We start from the raw sequence: 21388 nt of genomic DNA, 5'->3' as shown, positions 1-21388 counted from the left end.
ACCCCCAGGGGTAAACTGTGTTAGGTTTCACTTCCTCGGCAAAGCCTTTTCAAACCTTTTCCTGAAAACTGTATCCCCACACTATTTGTCCCTTCCCTGAGTCCTATAGTGCAGTGGTTCTCAAATTTGAGCAGGTGTCAGAATCATCTGCAGGGCAGAGGGGTTATGGGGCATCCCTATGGTTTAGTAGGTCTGGGCTGGGGCCCAAAGATTTGCATTCCTAACAAGTCCCCAAGTGATTCTGCAGCTGCAGGTCTGGGACCACACTCTGAGAATGACAGCTGTTAACATATACCCACCACCTTATAATTCCCTGGTTACTTGTAGTTTGTCTAGGAATAGTCCAGAGTTATTCTCTGCATATCAGTTTAGTTTGTCTTCCCAGCCAGATCTCAATTCCTTTAGGGCAGGGATTGAGTGTTATATATTTTCCTCCACATCAGTTAGCATTGTTGGACACACAGCAGATTAAATACTTATGTGCAGGGAAGAATTTCAAAGAACTTGATTTCTTCAAGCAGACAGGGATCAACTATGACTAGTTTTAGGATTTCCACATTTTGCAAATGATCATTCAGTCTTTCCTCATCATTCATATTCGCAGAGAAAAATTTTCACTCGCTTCAGCAATCTCCCAATCTCGTTAAAGAAAAACTCCAGTCTTGATTTAGGAAAAAAAGGCTTCATTCCTTCATCCTTCCAAATAAGGTACAGTACAATTGAACAACAAAATGCACATTACTGAAAACAACTGCATCTTACATTGCTCACTACTCTTTAAGTATAATTCAGATATTACGGAAAAGAATCGCTAATCATATTAACACATTACAGAAATCAAAATTAACTTACCACACAAAATAAATTAAAACATTAAATATTAACCTTTTCAGTGCAACATATACAGAAGTCAGAGTAATGAGTTCTAAAAAAAAGCATCAGGTTTGTTACCATAAAGATAATAAAAAGTTGAACATTTCAGTAAGTTACTACATTAGGAAGAGGAGTTGCTTTTCAGCCCTCTGCCTCTGTGTGTGTGTGTGTGTGTGTGTGTGTGTGTGTGTAACCACTAAATCTTTCAGGAGCCTGAAAAATCAATGGCTAGAAAGAATAGGTCTTATGTTAGGACATTAAAAACATGCATTTGTCTTGTTTCTGTGATGTCCACTTGGTCCTAGACTTTTCAATCATTCCACCTCCCTGGGCTGCGCAGGTTGGGAGAGATCAAAGCCTACTAAGGGATTGGGGGGGGGGCAGTGTTATCTCCTTGGTCCCTCTCTGCCAAGTTGCATGAAAAAACAGCTGGTGCCCAATGTGCCCTGAAACACCTAGTCTGAAGATATCAGGCGGTTTTCTATCCCTGCAAAGCACAATCTCTCAAGAAGCCTCAGATCCACAAATTCTCCACCCTCTCTAATGTGGGTATGTGTGTGATAGTCCCACCTTCATCTCCTTTCTCAGGTAAAAGGACTCTAGGGCTGTTCTGCTCATTGTTTCTGCTGGGAAACAATAGCAAACTTATCCCCTGCTCTGTTCCACATGGGTCCAGCTGGGCTCTGTGTCCTACATCAAAGTTAGTTGTTGTCTGTCTTTTCACGTAAAAGAAAATGTTTCTGCCCAATATGCTTTAAGAAGTTGGAGCCTGTGGAGTAGCAGGAGAACCCAGGCTCCATAAAAGATTTGGAAGCCTTTTAAAAAATTGATTTTTTAAAATGGGGGCTTTGCATTGTCCCCAGAGCTGTTGGAAACAGCTATGTTCCCTATTGCTAGGGATGTGGCTGCTTACAGGTCAAGCCTCTGGAAAGATTCTCTAATTGTAATGAACACATCTTCAAAAAGGGCAAGGACACACAGGGAACATGCAGAGGTATATTAGAAAATGCATTTTTAGCCTGAAAAGGGAACGTATTTTACAGTTAGTGAAACAATGACCACTGCCCTGAGATGGTAGAGGAAGCCATTGTCTGTCAGTCATGTGATTTTTGAGGGAGAAATCACCAGAGAGCAAGGCTATCCTACCCTGGGGTGTGGACAATGGTCCAACCAGGCCTGCCTAGATCCACCACTGCTTTCAACCCTTTTCAGACCTGCTGGGTTTACAAAGGACTGACCTGGAAGGCACTTCTAGGGAGGCATGTGTTTGAGCCCATTGGCTGCCTGGGTGTACAGGCATGGGGAAGGGGCACCAGCAGCGGCAACTTGCTAGACCCGAGAACTGGAAGTTCTCCAAAGTTCTTCCCATCCTCATCTTCTCATACCTCCTGCAAAGTCTCTTGAAAGCCAATTGATGATGGGGTCTAAGAACCAGTGTCAACTGACTGGTCTGTGAGTAGGACGCTATAGTCTACAGTCAAGCCTCAGCCCACATTATCTGTTGCTGTAAGACTGGCTCAAGGAATGGAAACTCACACCTATTTTGTTCAATAATAAACCTGGAGCTTGTAACTGACATTGCTAGAGGGCCAGCTCTGAACAGATCTGATTTCTGCACGTAGCGTTTCAGGTGGCATCATTAAGTCGAGAGCCAAAGATAAGACACGGGTCACATCGTTGTCTCATTTATAAAAAATAAAGAGAAAATGCATGGAAATGGTTCTTCCAGACCAGGGAATATTAGGCAGAGGACAAAATTTTCTGAGAGAAATTTCAAGCCAACTTGATATATTTTAAATGCCTCTTTCACGGTATGATAAGCTAGTAGGGTTAACAGAAGGAAAGCTTTCACTTTTCAAGTATTAGTGAATAAAGAGTTTCCTCACACAGAGAGTTTATACATTATTTCATTGTTATTCTGTTTCCAAGTTTTAATGAAAACCCCTACGGACGCACTCCCCATTTTATTTGACATAATCCACTGCTTCCCACAGCCCCACGGGGTCAGACCAGACCCAGATGCTCAAGAGAACAGTTTCTCCTCCTCTTGAGGAGAAAGCAAGACCTACACGGTAGAGGTGGCTTGTCAAATGAGTTTTTGTTAATACAATTAGAATCCTGAATGGAAAAGAAAAAAAATCACTGGAATATTTAATGTTTGAAAATAAATAGGAAAGTTACATTTCTCCTTTTAGAAATAAAGCAACAAGCCAACCAAGCAACAAAATGGAAAATAAGTGACTGGTCCCTCTTTAATGGCCTCAGCCTGAAATGCCCACAGTTGCCTGCTAATGCCCTATTTCTAAATATCCTCTTAGGGGGCTCACGAGGAAGCGAATCCACTGAATCCATTTAATCACTGAGCAGGATAGCATGAATTGTGTTTATACCGTGCAGACACACACAGGTATTCCTTTCTTCTCTCCTGCAACAGAGGGGGGCAGATCCCTGTTACTGCTTTGGCTAACTTTTCTACCAGAATGCATCAGGGCGTTTACCTACTTTGTGTCTTAAATGGCACGGCTGCTGAACCCCAATCTTTGTTCCTAATGAGCAACTCATCCATCTCCATACCCCCAGAAGGCTTTCCCCAAGCCTGATCTGTGTCAAAGAGGCCAGAGTTTGTAATCAGTACAGCAATAGATACATCATTAATGTAGAAGTCTGAGGGGTTTTATGCTTTTTACATTGACTTAAGAGATTAAAAATAAAACCATTATCAGTCTAATAAATAAGAAATTATCTCTGAGGGTGGTGACAGCATGGGACGGTCTTCAATATCATGTGTCCATGGAAGATGTTGGGCTGGCTGAGGGTCTTGCAGCCAGGGAACATGGCTCCTTTTAAAGTTCATGTAACAATAAGTAGTTTCTCCTTCTCCACTTTCTTCCCCAATAAGCAGGTGAGAGAAAACTGTAACAACTACAGAAGTCTCCCATGTTGGGCAGGATTCTGTTGCGGGGAGGTATCCCATGAAAAAGAAATATAGCCCAGAATCCACGCCTGGCAAAGACAATTGTGCACACCTGGACTCAGACACGGACTGATGTACACACCTCGTTTATGTAAACAGGAGTCCACCTCTTTGCAGTTCTTTTTTACTAGTCTTTAAGTTGTGGCCCACTGGTTTCTTCTCTAGGTCACACCAAATAACCCCAAGCAGACAGAGTTCTTGACAGAGTTTTGAAGACCCACAGAAGACAAAAAGGCTGCATGGGTGATCACAGGCAAAGTAGGAAAGGTCTGCCAGCACATCCAGGCACCTCTGGCAGTCCTGTCCTCAAGAAGTTCTTTCTTCATAGGGCTGCCACATAGTCCCCCTGGCCAAACTCTTCCTCTGGGCTCTTCAAACCACTGGCAGGAAGGAAAAACAGGTTAAGCACTTGGGCCAGACCCCAGCCAGGTTAGGAAAACAAGTTTGGGATAGAGACTTGGAGATGACATCAGCCAATGTCACCAGGTTCTCTTGGGCAAGTTAGGCTTGAGTCCAGCTTCTGCTGGTTTAACCTCAGGGACCACAACTTGTGACACTGTGCTTTCAGTGCCACAGGAAGCCAGAAAGGTGGACTGAAAGTGAACCAGTTGTAGAAGGAAGTGGGTGGGGAGATGCACCCTGTAGAGGGCCTCAATTCCACCCAGCCTGTGGCCAGTTCCCTGGTAACGGGTGCCATGATGGGCAGCTCATGAACTGGTTCAGCTTCCCTAAGGCCATTCAAGAATGGATCCATTTATTTTTCAATGAGTGGGCCCTGAGCATATCCTCTGTGGCTGTTGTGGTGAGGCAGCATGGACACAGTCCTCAGCTCCTGAGTCTAGCCCAGCTTGGCACTGTCCTACCCTGGCCCCTGGTCCCTTTTGTTGTTCCTCTGGGGTAAGGGATGGGGGTACCCTGGCCCAGAAGTGAATCACTGCTGGTGTGCTCCAGCAGGGCTCATGTGTGAGCAGCCCCAGTTCACCTGTCCCTCCCGCCGCAGGCCTAGCTGGTGCTCCACGACATCACGGAGGTGTGCTTCACCTCAGGGAGGACTTCAGCCCAGGTGGCCATCACTGAGAGGCCAGACCTACTGAGAGGCTCAGAGCTACTTCTCAAATGTGGGTAGAGAAGAAGCACCATTAACAAGAAGCTTTTTCTACACCAAATGCCTCTGCTGAGGTTCAGACTGCAAGTTTTCTTAAAAGATTTAGATATTCTTCTATTGGTGCTTAAAAAAATATTTACCTTCATTAGCTCAGTGGATTAGCCCAAAACAGTGGAAGGGAGATGTGAGTGGGGTCCTCAGAGAGCCAGATTCTCACTTTAGCTCCCCCACGGATACATGGTAGGACCCAAACAAGTCTTCAGCAGACTCAGTTTACCCACATCACTCGCGAATCACCATCCTCTTAAAGCCACTGTAAAAATGAATGGATTCACTCCTTAAGAGCTGTGGGTCTCCTAAACCTAAAGCAGTGTTCTCGTGCAGTTACTGAGTGCTTGTTTACGTGGATGAATACTCTGGTCACTTGAGTGAAGAACAAACAAATGGTGCTCTTGGGCCTTCAACTCCCTCCAGCTCAGATCACCAGGAGATTTAGTGGCCACATGAGTGTCCAGCTTCCCAACTTCTTGCCTCCCCGATCTCTCCACACATGCTGGAACTTCTAGAATACAATCTTTACTAGGGAAGGACACCTCTAGGGTGAATCGGCCTTTGGTAACTGTCTCTTGAGCCACTATGACCTTGAGAGGAACTTTAAGTTAGTTATGATGGGCTCTCTTGGTCAAACAGCATGCCAAAAGAGCTTATTGATGTGAGTGAGACCCCTCTGGCTTATGTGGATAAAGGAGTTATTTGATCAACTCCATGAGCCCAGAGCAAGATAAAGGCTTTTGAGACACAAGTCTGCCCCCACATCCAGTTGTCCCATATTCATGGATGTTGGTGAAAATATTCATGAACAATGGTAAATTTAATGAAGATCACAGGATCTAAGAGTCTGAAGGGTCCTTAGAGACCTTCTATAGGCCAATCCCTCATTTTACCCCTGAGAAAGGAGAAGTGACTTTCAAGAGACAGTTGGACACTTGTTGATTCCTGAGACATTATACAAGGTATTAATATTTCATATCAATACTCATTCAATTTGAAATCTTTTTAAGAATAAGAAAACTCATTCTGGGAGACTGAGGCAAGAAGACTGCTTGAGCCCAAGAGTCTGAGGTGGTTGTGTGCTATGATGCCACAGCACTCTAACAAGGGCAATATAGTGAGGCTCTGTCTCAAAAAAAAAAAAAAAGAAAATTGAGGCTCTGAGAGGTTAAGTAATTTGTCAAAGGTCACACAACCACAGCCAGGATAAAAGAGCTTCCCTCTAAGTAAAACACACCTTAGAATAAACTAAACTCACCTTGGTAGAATAAAATAGCCTCTTTCTGCTTTATCCTCCAGGAATGTCTCCTCCAACTTGGGAAAGGTGATCGTTTTCTTTACCCAATAATGTCTCTCAAGGGAGAGAAGTCCCCTTACCTGTTTCTGAGTGGCAGCAAGCGGTCCTTCCCTTCAGGAGGGCGCTGGGCTTCTCGTGCCGGCAGACAAGGGCCCGGCACCACTCACAGTGTTTTCGGACCTGGCAGCAGCTGTGGAGACAGAAGATACTGTCTGGGCAGGAGCCTGGCAGGAGGGCTTGGCTGGTGCAGCATCTGCCCGAGGAGCCTGCTGGGCAGCTCTGGGCTCTGAAACAGCCTTCCCCTGGGGAGACCTCCAGAGGAACAAGTGCTGAGGAGGCTGATGGCCTTGCAGGGCGGTGGTCCTTTGGGATAGATGCTGGACAACAACAAAAGCACCTGTTGGCTGCCCCACAGTACCAGCTCCATTTCCACAGGCCATCCTGGTCCAGCTTCTCCCAGCCGTCAGAGGGAACTGGCCACCTGCTACTGCTTTCTCTATAGGTCGGTAACTCCATATATGTAGTAATGGCTCATATTTACTCAGACAAAGCAGCCACCTCGGCTGGCAGAGTGGTGAGGGGTTAGGAAAAGGTTATTTATCAGCTCTTGACAGTAGCAAAGCAGGGAACTTGGATGGGCTGAACTGACCCATGGAAAAATGAGTGAATCACGGATCTAAAAGACTTTGAATCCTTCTTTAAGGACTAAAATTCTCTAGTTTTGAGACGTGCAACCTCCCTGTACATTTGTATAGCCCAGAGTCCTGAAGCATCAGGATTATGAAGGCTCCTGCCTCCCTCTGTGGGCAGTAATGGACAGTTTTCAGAATTAGCACGAAAACAAAACCTCCCACTGATTTCAGACCCTTTAATGACTAGTTTCCTGCAGTCAGCTAGCCTGGTGGGCTTGCCCCAGTGACTTTCCAGACAGGAAAATCCCAGTGGGATCAGGCCTGCAGATAAGCTGGTCCCAACTGGAACTCTGCAACTCTGGGGAGCTCCACACCTGGAAGACCTGCAGCCTGATAGGAGTGAGGGCTGATTCTCAGGTTCATGGATTCTGAACTTGGTTTCTGGCAGGGACAGGCTGGGAAGAGACAGCAGAGGAGGGACTGGCTGACTCCCTGGGAAGGAGAGATGCTATCTAGGAGTCTAGATCATTCCTATCTCTAGAAAGTCTGGAAAACTAGCTTTTAGGTCTTTCTTAGGAGGCCCATGTGGGCTCTCAGTCTTGTTCCTAAATCTCTGGGACCTTCCTGGCCACAGAAACAGACTATAAAAGGACAGGCAAGCACACACAGCTAGTTGGCCATGAGAAGAGAGGCTGGCAGCCCTGTAGCCCGTTCCTGCTCCTTTAGGGAGAGTCCTTCTGAGCAGCAGAGCCCTAGCTGTGTCCCAGCCTGAGCCAGGGCTATTTTCTCCTTGCAAACATGTTTTCCCTGGACCACTGGGAGTGGAATAGGTATTGCCTGGGTGGGAAGGTGGGCGGAATCCACTTCACACTTCATCCCTCACCACTTAATGCTGTCCAGCAGCAGGGTGTGAGCAAGCTATGGCTACTGTCAAGCAGCAGGGGCTCTCAGGGACACCCCATTTATTACTAGAACCAGGGGCATATGCTTCATTCAGATGGTCCTGTAGCAACAAACCAACAAGACAGTTTCTTATTTATCTGTCCAAATCCTAGGCATCCTCAGAGGGGTTAAGTCTGGCTTCCCACATCAACCCATAGCTGTTTACTCCACCCCTTGCCAGAGTGGCTCATCTGCTCTCTCCATCATAAATTAATCTACTCTGAACTGAGTGGTAGCCTTTAAGTGCTCTGGGATTCCTTGTGCATATCCAGTTAGACGTAACTGAGAGCCTACTGTGTGACTTAGACTTCAGGTATTTCCAGGGAGTAAATCTGGCATAGTGCCACACGATGGGACTATGGCATAGTCCTCTCAGAGTTTCTGCCCTTGCAGAGTGTCTACACAGGAAATGTGGGAAAGCTAATGCGGCTGGGACCCATCTAGAAGGGGACGCTCTCAGTCTAGGGTTCAGGAAGTCTTCCTGGAAGATGTAACATAGAAACTGAGTTTTGGAGGATGAGGAGGAGCAGAAGTGGAGAGAGGGTATAAGCTTTCAGAGTTCTGGCCATTAGTTTGTAACAATAGCAAGAGTGGCCCCTCTCAAGGCTTTAGGATTTGCAAAGTTTCTTCTGCAGAGAGGAAGCACTTCTGCTACTGCTCCAAGGAGGCTGGGAGCTGCTCCTGGTTCTCTCCTGAGCGCCTGCACGTTTTATCACTCTTTGGAAGGCTCCACCCAGCCATGGAGAGAAAGAGCGTGTCTTGCAGTGTGCCGGCCCCCTGCAGTTGCAGACACAACACTGGGGACCTGCCCAAGATATGTGAGGCCTTTACATAGCTTGGCTTCATGTCATGCCAAGAGTCATCAAAGCACCTCTTAGCCTTGCTGACACTGCTCAGACATCACAACAACAAGCTGTGCTGAGGTGGCTCTATTTTCTGGATGTGCTGCGGATAGCCCTGGTAGGGTAGGCAGGTAGGCAAGGGGTACAGGAAAGACCTTGGGGACAGTAAATACTCACTGTATCAGCACACATGAGATGATGAGGACAGCCAGGGCTACGATGGAGACCACCACCAAGGCGGTGATGGCTTGCTTCTTCTGGCTGGCGGCTACCACGGCCAGGAGATCCGCGTGCTCACAACGTGCACCCACGTACCCAGAATGGCAACTGGGGAGAAAAGGAACATCAGTGCACTGTCTTGACAGGTCTCATTCCCCAGGTCCCCTGAGAAGGCTGGGCTGGAGGGATGTAGAGCCTGCAGGAAAATCCCAAAGGGGCCCCACTATCCTTTCTATTAGAAGCATAAGTATCAGAAGATTATCTCCTACTTCCCTGCCACAGCCATCACTGGCTTGGAGAAGGAGTCACCAGATGATGAAGGTGATAAAATAATCACCTTCGTTATCTGGGTAAGGGCGGCCACCGTTGAGATGCTCCATGATTATTGCTACTGTGGGGGCATAAAGGCAGCAAATGCATTTAGGATGTGAACTTCATTTTGGCAGTTCATAAAAATCTAGGTTATTTTTAAACCAAATGTGTATTTTCGGAATTTCTGATGATAAGAGAAAGAAAACATGCTAACTCATCTGGAGACACAGGCTGTGGTTTTGCTTTTTTATCATCAGGTAGAATTAATTCTGCCTGGTCTGTGGGAAACATCTGGAAGTAGATGGGCAGGAGGGCCCAGCACTACTACCTGGTCACTATTGGACTGGAGAAGTCACTGCAGGTGACTTCTGTGAACCCTGGTCTGCTTGCATCTAACAGCACTGGCCCACCTCCACTCTAGGCCTCGTGAAGGCACGAGAGAGGTCATGCTTGAATGTATGTGTACCCTGTACAGTGCTGTGCCAATACCAGGTGACAGTATTCCTGTACTGCTACTGCTTAGAGGTCCTTCAACATTAGTCTCTCAATAACAGCCTGTGGCTACACACAAGTGACTTTCACTTGAAGGTGCTTAAGGATGTACCCTGGCCAGAAGGCAACGCTGGTCATTTTCTTTTGCAGGCTCCTCCACCTTCTAAGCAAATGATTCTCATAGAAAATACTGAGCTTGGACACTGGTCCATTTGGTATGGGGTGACATTCTTATTGTCAATAAAAATGTCTGATCACCACCTCTGTCACAGGTGGGTGGCCTTCCCATAGGGAATGTACCTGAGGGGCAGCCTTTTGTCATGTGCTGGATTTAAAAATTTGTTTTGTTCCCGCTCATCACCACTCCCCCCCCAAAACTCCAAACATGGCACTCATGGCTTAAGGCCTTTGAAGAGAAGGAAAACTGAAAGGGGATGAAGGTCCTGGTGTGCCTGCTAGCCTGGGGGCTGGCAGGGCTGGTGGCAGAAGAACTACATTTCTGACTCCCCTAACCCTGTGCTCCTGGGCTGCTGGACCTGGGAAGTCAGAGGGGTCTTGGAACCACAGGATACATATGGTATATTTTCCTGGAGCACAGATTTTGCCCAATGTTAACAAAAATTTAAACATTTTAATGTGAAAGGAATAGGGATTGTATGGGTTTAAGATTTATGGCAAACAAGAGATGTTGAAAAAATTGCTGCTCAAGGCTATAGTCTGGGATGCCTGGTAGACAAGCCATCTTTCATGATGCTTAATGGAAAAGTCATTCACTCTCCCTATCTCAAAGCACAACTGTCATATACCTTATCATATACCTTTACCTTATGTAAAGACATTTTTTAGTTTGAATTCAGGCACTTGATCTTCTGTTAGGGGTTATTTTATATTTAAAAGCCAAGTCATTTATCTGCCTGCACACAGCCTGCTAGGGATTGGTAATGAATTCGTACTCAGGTCCTCTGCCCCTGCAGTCTGGGGTCTCTCTCACTTACTGGCTGCTCCCCCTGCATACTGCACAGGGAGTGAGAAGGCCACAGAGTAAGCTCTTTATCCAATCTGGCTTTTGGTTTAGCCTCTAATCTTAAAAGGGTAAAAGTGGTTTGAGAGCTTTAGGTTTAGCAAGGTGCAAAGAGCTTGCAGTCTTTGGTAAGTAAGGAAGCAAAGAGGGCCTACAGGATAAAAACTGCCATGTAGACTTCTCTAACACCTGAGGGGAAGAGAGCAGGCTCTGGACAGAAGAGAGAGAAAGTAGAAAGTGGGGAGGGAGATCTCTAGTAAGAAAACTTTTCTTAGAAAAGGATCATAGAACTCTGGATAAGGACACCAACTCTCCGAGCTAAGGGGCTATGGGATGCAATAAGTTTTCGTTTTCAGTTCTTGTTTGTTTTGATTTTAATAACAAAATTGCATTAAGGCAAAAGCTGAGAAACAGCTCATCCTATAGGTACTGACCCTTTCCCAGAGAGGGAAGCTTATAGGGGACCAGACTAGATGCTTATACAGTGCAGTTTGCAGAAGGCCACTCCTCTACCCCATCCTCAAGTTCTCTCCCTGCACCCAGATGGCTCCCCTTCCTTCCAGAGGCACCACCCGAGTTGTGGGCTTCCTCTATGTGGTATTTTACACTCTCTCCATGTAGGGCCCTAATCTTTCCACTTCGTCTCCTACCATCTAGGTTCTAGACAGCCAAGTTGTCACCCCTGCCACTAGCCCAGTGTTAATATGTTGCCCTTAGCAAAGTGCCTGGCACCCAGGGACCCAGGGACACACCTGCAGAACGAATGATTAACCCCCCACTTGACCATCTCAGCTCCTGCTGTCTATGCCACCTGGAATATTATTCCCCTCTTTCCTAATCAGACTCCATTTCAAGGGCCACATCCAACTAAAAAGATGTAATTTATAGACTAGTTCATCCATTTTTCTATAGCTCATTCAATGAATCTCCCTACCCTGCTTCTCCTTCTTAGAACACTCCTGGATTATGCCCTATAATCTGCTAGCACTTCTCTGACCAGCCTCCCTTGAGACCAGCCTCCCTTGAGACCAGCCTCCTTGCTCCTGCAGGGCAAGGCCAAGTGAGCTCTGCAAAAACCTCTGGTCTGAACACTGAACACTGGGGGTTGGGTGCCCGGGCTGTGAAGTGGATTGTTAGGTTTCTAGCCAGGAGCTACAGTCAAGCCAACAGGAATTCTCTGTAGAAGTTTTCAGGCTGCTTCCTCCTAGAGGAGGGAGAATTTGCAGAAATCTTCTGAGAAAGGCCCAGGGTCTAGGAAGGTCAACACCCAAGACAATTTCAGATAGCTTGTAACGTTCCTACCAGCAAGCCCTGGGAGAGAAGGATTCTAATATCTCACCCACTACTTGGTTCTGAAAACTTTATGACTTAACAAATCAATATTGGGGACTCCAAGAAATCCCATTTGAATAAAACAGTGGCAGCCAAATGCTAATTATAATATACACATATAATGGTTTATAGCAGGCACTAGATAAACTCTCTTTTAATCCCAGTAATCACAACTGACATGTAAAGTTGGGGTTATTACATACCTCTTTTACAGATAAGGAAACAAAAGTTTCTAGAGGCTTAGAAACTAACAATCTTTCCATGAAAGCTAAGTTCTGGGTTAATGCAAACTGGTTTTTAAGACCACCTGACCTAGTGATTCAAAGACAAACACAAACTGGATGAAAAAAAAAGAGAGATGGGCTGACTGTGCCACAGATGGTTTCCCAGCTATCTATGTGGCAAGGAGCAAAGGTGACCCCAGATAGTGCCATCTTAACTCACTCAGGGAGATAACCCCCCCAGAGCGGGGTCACACTTTGCTGACTTTCCACGTTTTTTTCCTACCAGAGGAGTATTTGCCATTCATGCATGCTGGGCCTTACGGCACCAGTCCTGCCTCAAAATTGCTCTGGCAAAGTTCCCCAGACCCTTAAGGAAAAGTGACCATGCCAACAAGAATGCCTCTCCGTCACCCTAGTGTCACAGCTGCAAATACTCAAATCCCAGTCCCACTGCGTTAGGGGACCCACCATGCTTCTGAATGAAAGGGTCCCCAATATGGGGAGATGTGGGAGACTCGAGGTCACGGCCTAAGTGAGCTCCTGAATGGCACATCTTAGCCCCAAGCAGCCCAGTGGGTCTCAACTGTAGCTGAGACCTCCCAGATCAAAATCTCCCTGGGAGTGGGGCCTGGTATTTTAAAGAAAGGACCAAAGGTAATTCTGATAAAGCCAGATTAAGGACACCAGGAAGGTTTTAATAGTGAAATCAACAGTTCTCAACCTTGGCTGCCCATTGGAACTGCCTGGGAAGCTTTCAAAAATTCTGATATTTAGGCCATACCCCAGCCCAGCGATTTTCAACTGGTGTGCCATGAGAGGATCTTATGTGTGCTATCAATTTTTTTAAAAGATCATTAATTAAATTGTTTTCAAAGGAAGTTCAAAGCACAGTATGTTCTTTCTCTTTTTCTTACTTTTTTTTTTTTTGATCAACATAATTTAAGTGTGATGTAGAAGTTTAACTATAGGTTCAAGAGTGCCGTGAGATAAAAGAGGCTGAAAAACACTGCCGAGACCAACTAATTCAGACTATCTGGGAACAAGTCCTGGGCATCGGTATTTTTAGAGCTCCCAGTCAGGGGTGGGGCACCTGCAGCTTTAACTCCACTGAGGAGCCAAAGTTGAAGCCACAATAGATTTCCCAGCCTTGGGATGCAGAGAGGTCCTTTCTCTTCCTAATCTTTTACAATAACGGGGCTGCTTCTCAGTTGTTCTTTATGAGGGAGGAAAAAGGAAAAGAAAAGGTTTGGTAACTTTTTATTTTTTTAACTTGCCAAGCTTCTTCTAATATTAAACTTAATTATGCTGATTATTTTAGGCACAAGCTGCAGAAGGAGTGGGAAGAGTCACCTCACCTGGCTGCCAGTGAGTCACTCTCAACTCAGCTGTTATCCTCTGCTGTACCTCAGGTGGGCACTGGTTCCCACCTGGCCGCAGGTTAGAATCACCTGCAAGCTTTAGAAAATGCCAGAGCCAAGGTCACACCCTGCAGATGCTCATCCAATTGCTCTGGGCACCCAGGTGAGTATAGTACAGGAGAGATGAAGCGTTGCCTGAGTTGTAAAAGGATCCATCCAGGCTGGCGATAAAAGTCAGGTGCCCCAGACAGGTAGATACTTTGAGGCCTTCTCATTTTTGTTACTGATTAAGTCTGGATGTTGCTTGGTGCCTTTCTTAGGAGCAAACTTTGTGGCTGACCACTCTGCTCTGGGGCACAAGAAGGAGTGGGACAGAGAAAGGGCTTCCTTTGCTGCTCTAATCCAAGGGTGTCATGGGACAGCTATGGGTTCCATGGTCTGTCCTACTTTTATACTCCTTTCAGCAGGACAATGTCCCTCAGCCACAGTGATGGTGCTGACAGCAGCCACACCAGCAAACACCGAAGCTCTTAAGCTGTGCTGGGAACTGGGTCCAAATGTTCTTCAGTGTTGGCTAATAGAACTTCCTATAAAGATGACAGAAAGGGTCTGTATCTGGGTGGTCAAATACAGTACTAGCCACCTTGAGGCACTGAATGCTTAAGATGTGGCCAGTGAGGCTGAGAAACTAAATATTAAATAATCAACAAAATCAATTAAATAGTCCCATATGTCTAGTGGCTCTTGTCTTAAGAGCAATTGCTCTATAGGCATCATTGTCAATGGGTCCTGATTACAATCCTATGAAGTCTAAGTACCTCTATTTTGTACACAAAGAAATTGAGGCTTATAGGGTTAAGTCACTTGCATAAGAGACCTGGCTAGGTCTGTCTCCTCTACAATCCATGTCTTTCACTGCTGCATCCTCCTGTTTGGTATGTGACCCTATCTGCCTCTGGTGGGGCTAGGAAGAGAGGAGGGTATGTACTTTCTTTAGGCGTGGAAGGGAGTGATGTCATACGTTGTAAACCCTGATCTACACCTGCTGATTGTTGAGATGACAGCTGATCTACATAAAGTAACTTAGCTACCAATAAGAAAACTGCCCCCCTCCTGATCCCTTGGTCCCATGGGCAGCCTGCTTATGCGCTGAGGGTGGTCGGGTCTCTCTGAGTATTTAACTCTGCTTGGATTCCACTGGAACGTCCTGTGGCCACGGCCATGTGGAATGTTTTCCTTGGCTGACAGCAATGTGTTTTCACACTTCGCTGTGGGAAAGTTGTCAGAGAGTTCAGTCACTAGAGAGCATTTTGGACAGGTGGGAAACTTCAAACTGGTTGCCTACCCTAGAATCTTGAAAACCTGTCACCTGGCTGGCTTCCTGTAACTGTTTTCCTTTGTTTGAAGGCTTCTGCAGGCAGCGGACCAGCAGTTTGAAGAATCTGCCTCAGGGAAAAAGTGATGTTTGCCTTTCTATAGCTTGACTGTCTTTGGAAATTCTTTTCCCATTTGTTTTCTGATGTGGTCAGGTACTAGCCAAGATTTATTAGAGGGAGCGGTAACATATAATCTAGGGTTCATCTGAAGCATAAATATTTCAGATTGTTATTCCCCCCCTCACTTTTTAATGTGTCATTTTAAGTTCTCTGGAAACTTAAAAGACTATTGTTCTTATGGAAGACAAAGTCTAAGACTGACAATGTTTTAAAAAAAGATCTCCTTTGAGACTATAATCTTGGCTCACTGTGGCTTTTCTTTATAAGGGCATGACAGATGGGTCCTTACCTCAAGGAATGTCAGTTTTATTGACTAGAATGTGTATATGTCAGCTCCCCAAGCTGGGGCGGTTCACAACAGCAGGGACAGAATGTTCATCTTTGTTCGCACGGACTCACTGGTCTAGTGGGAATTAATCAGAATATTCTTCTAGGTACTGAAGATACAAAAAGGTAGAAGGCGTGATCCTGTCTTCCCAGAGCTTACTCGCGGGCATCAGGATTAGGGAGGGTGGGAAGGTGCCTCATCCTCAGATCCCTACTACCCTGCCCTGTCAGAGCTGTAGGGGTCTGCAGAGGACCCTATCTAGGGGCCAAACCACACAAGCCTCAGGGGTCACGTGGAGTAAGCCAGGTGAGCTGGTGTGAGCAGAACAGCTGTGGCAACAGGTAGTTGAGGACCAACATTCTGCTTTGGTGTCAGAGCATGTTGGGGACAGGTGGAGAATGAAGAACTGGGGAGGGCAAGTCCTCTTTGGGCACATCTGAGTCCGAGCCAAGTGGCTGCATGTGGGTGTTCAGGCCTGGCGCTGCCATTCTCCTGCTTGTTCAAGGGAGGCAGGTCATTGGCATGGAGACATGGACCCTGCCTTCTAACACGAGGACAAATGACAGCCACAACAGAACAATGTGGGTCATGTCCTACTGCCACATAAAACACGTCTTTTGTGCTGAATACCACCCTGGAGCCACCAAGATTCAGTGGGGAAACTGAGGTAAAGAGGCAGTACCTCGGCGGTAACTGCTTGCACAGCTATGCCTCCCCCAGATCCACATTTTCCAGCTGTCAGCATCTCCTGCCTGTCTCTGCGGACCCTGTACTTGGCCCACAGGCAAATCTTAAGAGTCTGTAATCAGAGTACTGAGCTGGGGAATGACCCCCACCTTTCTCTGGAGAAGGGTTTACCTGGAGGGGGATGATGCCAGCACCTTTCCTGGAAACAAAGAGCTTAGTGATTTGAGGTGAATTTTGCCAGGCTGAGGCAGGCTCAGGGCAGTAAGTAGGTGAGGGCACGGGCTTTGGGGTTGGAATGATTAGCTCTGGGACGCTGGGCAAGTTGCTCAACTTCTTTCTCATTTATATAGTAAGGGCGATAATCCCTACTGAGAGGGGGGCTGCGAGGATGCGCTGAGTACCATGCCTGGATACGAAGTAAGCTTTTACAGAGAGCTTGCTATTAACAGCAAGATTCATAAATTTGTAGTTTACAAAGTAGGGAGGAAGACATCTACCAAAACCTAATGATGTGTAAATGTGATGGATAATTATCTCCCTTGGACCAAGAGCAAGGTTCCCAGACTGAGGAGAACAGAGGGCAGCGTCCACCTTAGCTGTTAGAAGGTGAGGCGGGTGGGGCTTCAGCCACAGATATGCTCACTGCCTCACTTGTCCACTGGCCCAGGCTCCAGGCTGCCGGCTCTCTGAAAGTCTACACCAGTCCCTGATCTGGTGGGGAGGGCACCTGAGGAGGAAAAACTGAGTTTCTGACCTACTTTCGATCAGAACTTGGTAAAGACTCGCCCTCTCTCTCTAAAGAGGATCCTCCCAACTCCCAGTCTGGTGCAGGTGAGGCCTATGTGCCAGGCTGTGGTGGGGAGAGTGCCTCCTGCCTCTTGCTCTGGGAGGCTTCCTGCTATCTGGGTCGAGAGGCCAAACTTCTTTCAGGGCCAGTGTTTTTCCGCAATGACCAGGGCACTAATGAAAACAATGCCTTCAGTCCCCCAGGGGCCCCTAATGTGTTAATTATTAATTATTAATAAGAATGATAATCATGAATAATAACAGCATCTGTCATCGTCATGCTTTGTATTCACAGGGTGGGGAAGGCCTTTCATCTGAGGGACATTCCTAGCTCTAGACATTCCGGGGAGGAAGGTGGCCAGCCCTCCTCTCCCCTTCAGGCTCTGAGGCACTCTGAGGGCCCCGCCCAGGCTCTCGCAGCTGCACCGCAGCAGGGAGAAGCCCCGCCCACTCTCCCGGACCCAGGCAGCTCCAGGAGCTGGGAGGCTGGCTGTGAATCTAAGCTCTGCCCTATGAGCTGTGCGTGCGATCTGTGCTTACTTTGTGGGGTCGTCATGAGGATTAAATTAGTAAGTGCCATGAATTTTTTTTTGAACCGTTGCTTGGCCGGGGGCAAACCTTCATTAATTGCCTTTTTTTTTTAACATTTAGTATTATTTACTGGTGCTTTTGGTTGGACCATTTGAAATTGCTGACTTCCAACCACTTCTGACCTATAAAAATGGCAATTTCATGTTTCTGTGGTTCTTAACTGGAGGTGATTTTGCCCTGTACGGACATTTGATAATATCTGGAGACATTTTTAATCTCTCTTTTTTTTTAGCAAGAGTCTCAAGCTGTTGCCCTGGGTAGAGTGCTGTGGTGTCACAGCTCAAGGCTCTTGGGCTCAAGTGATCCTCTTGCCCCAGTTTTTCTATTTTTATTAGAGACAGGGTCTTGCTTTTGCTCAGGCTGGTTTCAAACTTGTGAGCTCAAGCAATCCATCCACCCCAGCCTCCCAGAGTGCTAGGATTACAGGTGTGAGCCATTGCGCCCCACCAGGAGACATTTCTGATTGTTAGGACCAGGGGTGGTGGTGCCACTGGCATCTATGTGTAGAGGCCAGGGATACTGTTAGTGTCCTTCAATGTATGGGTCAGTCCTCACATCTGAGCCACCCAGCACCAAATGTCAGTGGTGCCAAGGCTGAGTCTAGGCCCACCTGCTAGTATTCCACTACTGACAGATTAACTATCTTCAAGTATCTCTTTCTAAAACTTACCTGGCTCCCACTGCCAAGAGAATGAAGGCCCACTTCCAACAAACTCTGGTCTCCAACTTGCCCCATCTCTCCTCCCTGTTGTGGCCACACTGCCCTATAAGAACAGGTTTGTGGACACTCCAGACCAGGGAAACTTCTCTGCCCTCCCGACTAGTCAAAGCCTAACACCTGCTCCGGGAAGCTTTCCTCCAGTGCTTTTCTTCCCTAAGCTGGCTGATCATGGCAATCTCCATGGCTCTTAACTAATGTCATTCTCAGGTCCCCTCCCTGCAGATTCTGACTCCATAGGTCAAGGTGAGGCTAAGCAATACTTTAAGAAACCACCAGGAGGTGATGCTTGGGCAGGTGTGGAAACCACCGTATCCTGGCATGCAACTTTATTTCTAAGTTGCTGCTTGTTCTGTGAATACTATGCACACTGGCCCCTTGCATGCATTTCCAGTTCATTTGATTAGTGAGGCTGCAAAGATGTTGGAAGGCAGAGACCTCATCTTAGAGACTCTAGGCCACTCAAAGGCATCCAGCCCAGAGTTCTGCCTTCCAGAAATTCTAAGTAGTGATTTAAACTCTAATCCAGAAATTTTACGATTTTGCTGAACCCAGAATCTGAAATGTTTGTTAAAAATACAGAGCCTCAAGCTCTAAACTCTAGGTGTTCTGCCTCAGTGGCTCTGCGGTGGAGGCTGAGGAACCTGGATATTTAGCCAGCTGGCTTTGAAACAGGTATCCTTCAGCCCCGCTGTTCTGATCCTCCAAGACATCTGGCTCCAGGGTCTCAGAGGCAAGCCCTGTGGAGGTAAATGCTCTTTTACCTGGATGCTAGACCACCCCCAGCCCCAGAACTCCAGGAGACCTGGGCATACTTACACACATGCTGGCTTGTCCTCCTGCACCAAAAACCTGCAGGTTCCATGGAAACAGAACTGAGTGTGGGAATCTGGGCAGTCATTAAAATGTGACACCACTGCTGCAGCCATGGGCGGGTCTGCTGGGGAGAGGAAAGACATTGGGCTAAGATGCAGGCACAGCTGCCACATGGACCTTGGTGGCCCTTATCCCACTGGTCAGGAAGGTGGACCCCCCCGATGGGTGGGGCTTCTGGTCCCACTGAAGGCTCCCCTTCCTCAGCTCTCATTTCCTAATGACCAGGACCAGAGCTTCTACACAGAAAGCTCTGGCTTTTTTTGTTTTTTTCTTTTTTTTAGGTAATAAAACAATCAGTGTAATTCAAAGATATCAGAGTAATTTTACTGTTTCAAGCTAAGAGCTACCTAATTTTACTTTTGAAAAGTGATAGCAACCATTTTTTTTTTTTTTGCAGTTTTTGCCCAGGGTTGGGTTTGAACCCACCACCTCCGGTATATGGGGCTGGTGCCCTTCTCCTTTGAGTCACAGGTGCTGCCTGATGGCAACCATTTTTAAAAGCTAGCCTTCATAAAAGTCTGTTTTATAAGAAACCAGAAGAAAAGTACAGATGAGTATTCTATAACTACTAAATTAATGCAGAGGCCAAATAATTAATGATGTGAAAAGATGCTTCTGATGTACCGTAAGTAATGTAGATGAATTTCTAATATGGTCTGTACAGTATGATTCTACTTTAATAAAAAACACGAATAGAAATCTAGATATGAAGAAGTCTGGGAAGGATAGCCACTAAAATGATAGCAGAGATTCTCTTGAGTGGTGGGATTAGGAGTGATATGGTTATAAAGATTACTTAAAGCAAAGAAACCCATGTGAGAGTAGCAGAGTCAGTATCTGGAAAGCCATGAGGGGCAAAGAGTCAGAGCTGAGATGGGTCCTCCAAATAGCCCCGGTGCCATCACTTTCATGAGCATGGGGTAGACACCAAACAGCTAGGGCAGCAGCTCTCAACCTGTGGGTCACAATGAAAATGCACCTTGCTTATCAGATATTTACATTGTGATTCATAACCGTAGCAAAATTACAGTTATGAAGTAGCAATGAAAATAATTTTATGGTTGGGGGTCACCACTACGTGAGGAACTGTATTAAAGAGTCACTGCATTAACAGGCATTAGGAAGGTTGAGAACCACTGCTCTAGGGTTTTCCTTCCTTAGCTTTCAGACAGGAATACAAATAGCCAATTCCAGGCCACTGTGAGGCATAGTACAGCAACAGACCTGCTGACCGGCACAATAAGGCATCACTTTGGAATGATTTTATTCCACTCACATAGCCTCATTTTATCCAAATAACACTCAAGTTGCAGTAGATGGTTGTTTCAAGATGACATAATAGATCTACTTTCTTATGTTTGTGTTTTGGGTATTTGAGGAATGGATCTCTCCCTCTTACTTTCTGGGGTAAACAACATGTTCTTGGGGCTCTTCCTCTCTTAAAAAGGGTAGAACATCGCATATTATGGGGTTTAGACCACCACTAAACATTGAACTCCTGTCGCTGTCTATTCCTGAATTGCTTCTACAGGTATAATTTTAGAAACCCCGTAATTCCAATGGAAAAAGCAGAGGGCAAAAATACAACAAAATCATTAATGTGGAAGGAGAGAGAACGTGTGGTGGTTAAAAGCGTGGGCTTTGGAGTCAGAGAGATGTGGGTTTAATCAGGCGTCCTCAAACTATGGCCCACGGGCCACATGCAGCCCGCCGAGGACATTTATCTGGCTTGCTAGGTGTTTTTGCCACCGCTGCCTGTCCTGCTTAGCAGCCATCTTGACCCAGGGCCCGCAGTCCGGGTCTCCAACGGTCTGAGGGACAGTGAACTGGCCTCCTGTTTAAAAAGTTTGAGGACCCCTGGTTAGATCCTGCCACCTGGTGAAGTAGCCGGCCTCCCCTAGCCTGCTTCTGTGTCCACAAGATGGGGAGTCCCCCACCTCCTGGGTGGCTCTGAGGTGCAGTGAGGTAACACTTTTTCAGTACCGTACCCAACAAGTTGTCTTGTCTGTAACACTCAGCTGTTGACTCTCTTACTATCATCACTAACAATCCCAAGATTGTGAAGATATGAATGAATGGCTTGGGTGCCCGTAGCACAGTGGTTACAGTGTCAGCCAAATACACTGAGGGTAGCTGGTTTGAACCCAGCCCGGGCCAGCTAAACAACTGCAACAAAAAAATAGCCAGGCATCATGGTGGGTGCCTGTAGTCCCAGCTACTTGGGAGGCTGAG

General features: G+C 46.5%; 1 protein-coding gene across 2 annotated transcripts in view; it reads right to left on the bottom strand.

Annotated features, from left to right (window-relative positions):
* Positions 1–3530: 3530 nt before the first annotated feature.
* The window catches only part of TGFA (transforming growth factor alpha), a 96581-nt gene continuing 78723 nt past the window's right edge, over positions 3531–21388 (bottom strand). Inside the window, exons 3-6 of one of the 2 annotated variants that reach the window (XM_003793435.1) lie at positions 19100–19217; positions 8894–9043; positions 6381–6490; positions 3531–4227 (exon numbers count right to left, since the gene is read on the bottom strand). In XM_003793435.1, the coding sequence (XP_003793483.1) occupies positions 4220–4227; positions 6381–6490; positions 8894–9043; positions 19100–19217 (386 nt within the window). In that variant the 3' untranslated portion in view covers positions 3531–4219. Of the gene's footprint in view, positions 4228–6380; positions 6491–8893; positions 9044–19099; positions 19221–21388 lie in introns of both variants that reach the window. The other variant, XM_012807400.1, reaches the window with a different exon arrangement.

Source organism: Otolemur garnettii, unplaced genomic scaffold (assembly GCF_000181295.1).
Source record: "Otolemur garnettii isolate 467f Iridium unplaced genomic scaffold, OtoGar3 scaffold00068, whole genome shotgun sequence".
Taxonomy (NCBI): Eukaryota; Metazoa; Chordata; class Mammalia; order Primates; family Galagidae; genus Otolemur; species Otolemur garnettii.
The sequence above is the reverse complement of the archived record's forward strand: the minus strand, read 5'-3'. Positions and strand labels throughout refer to the sequence as shown.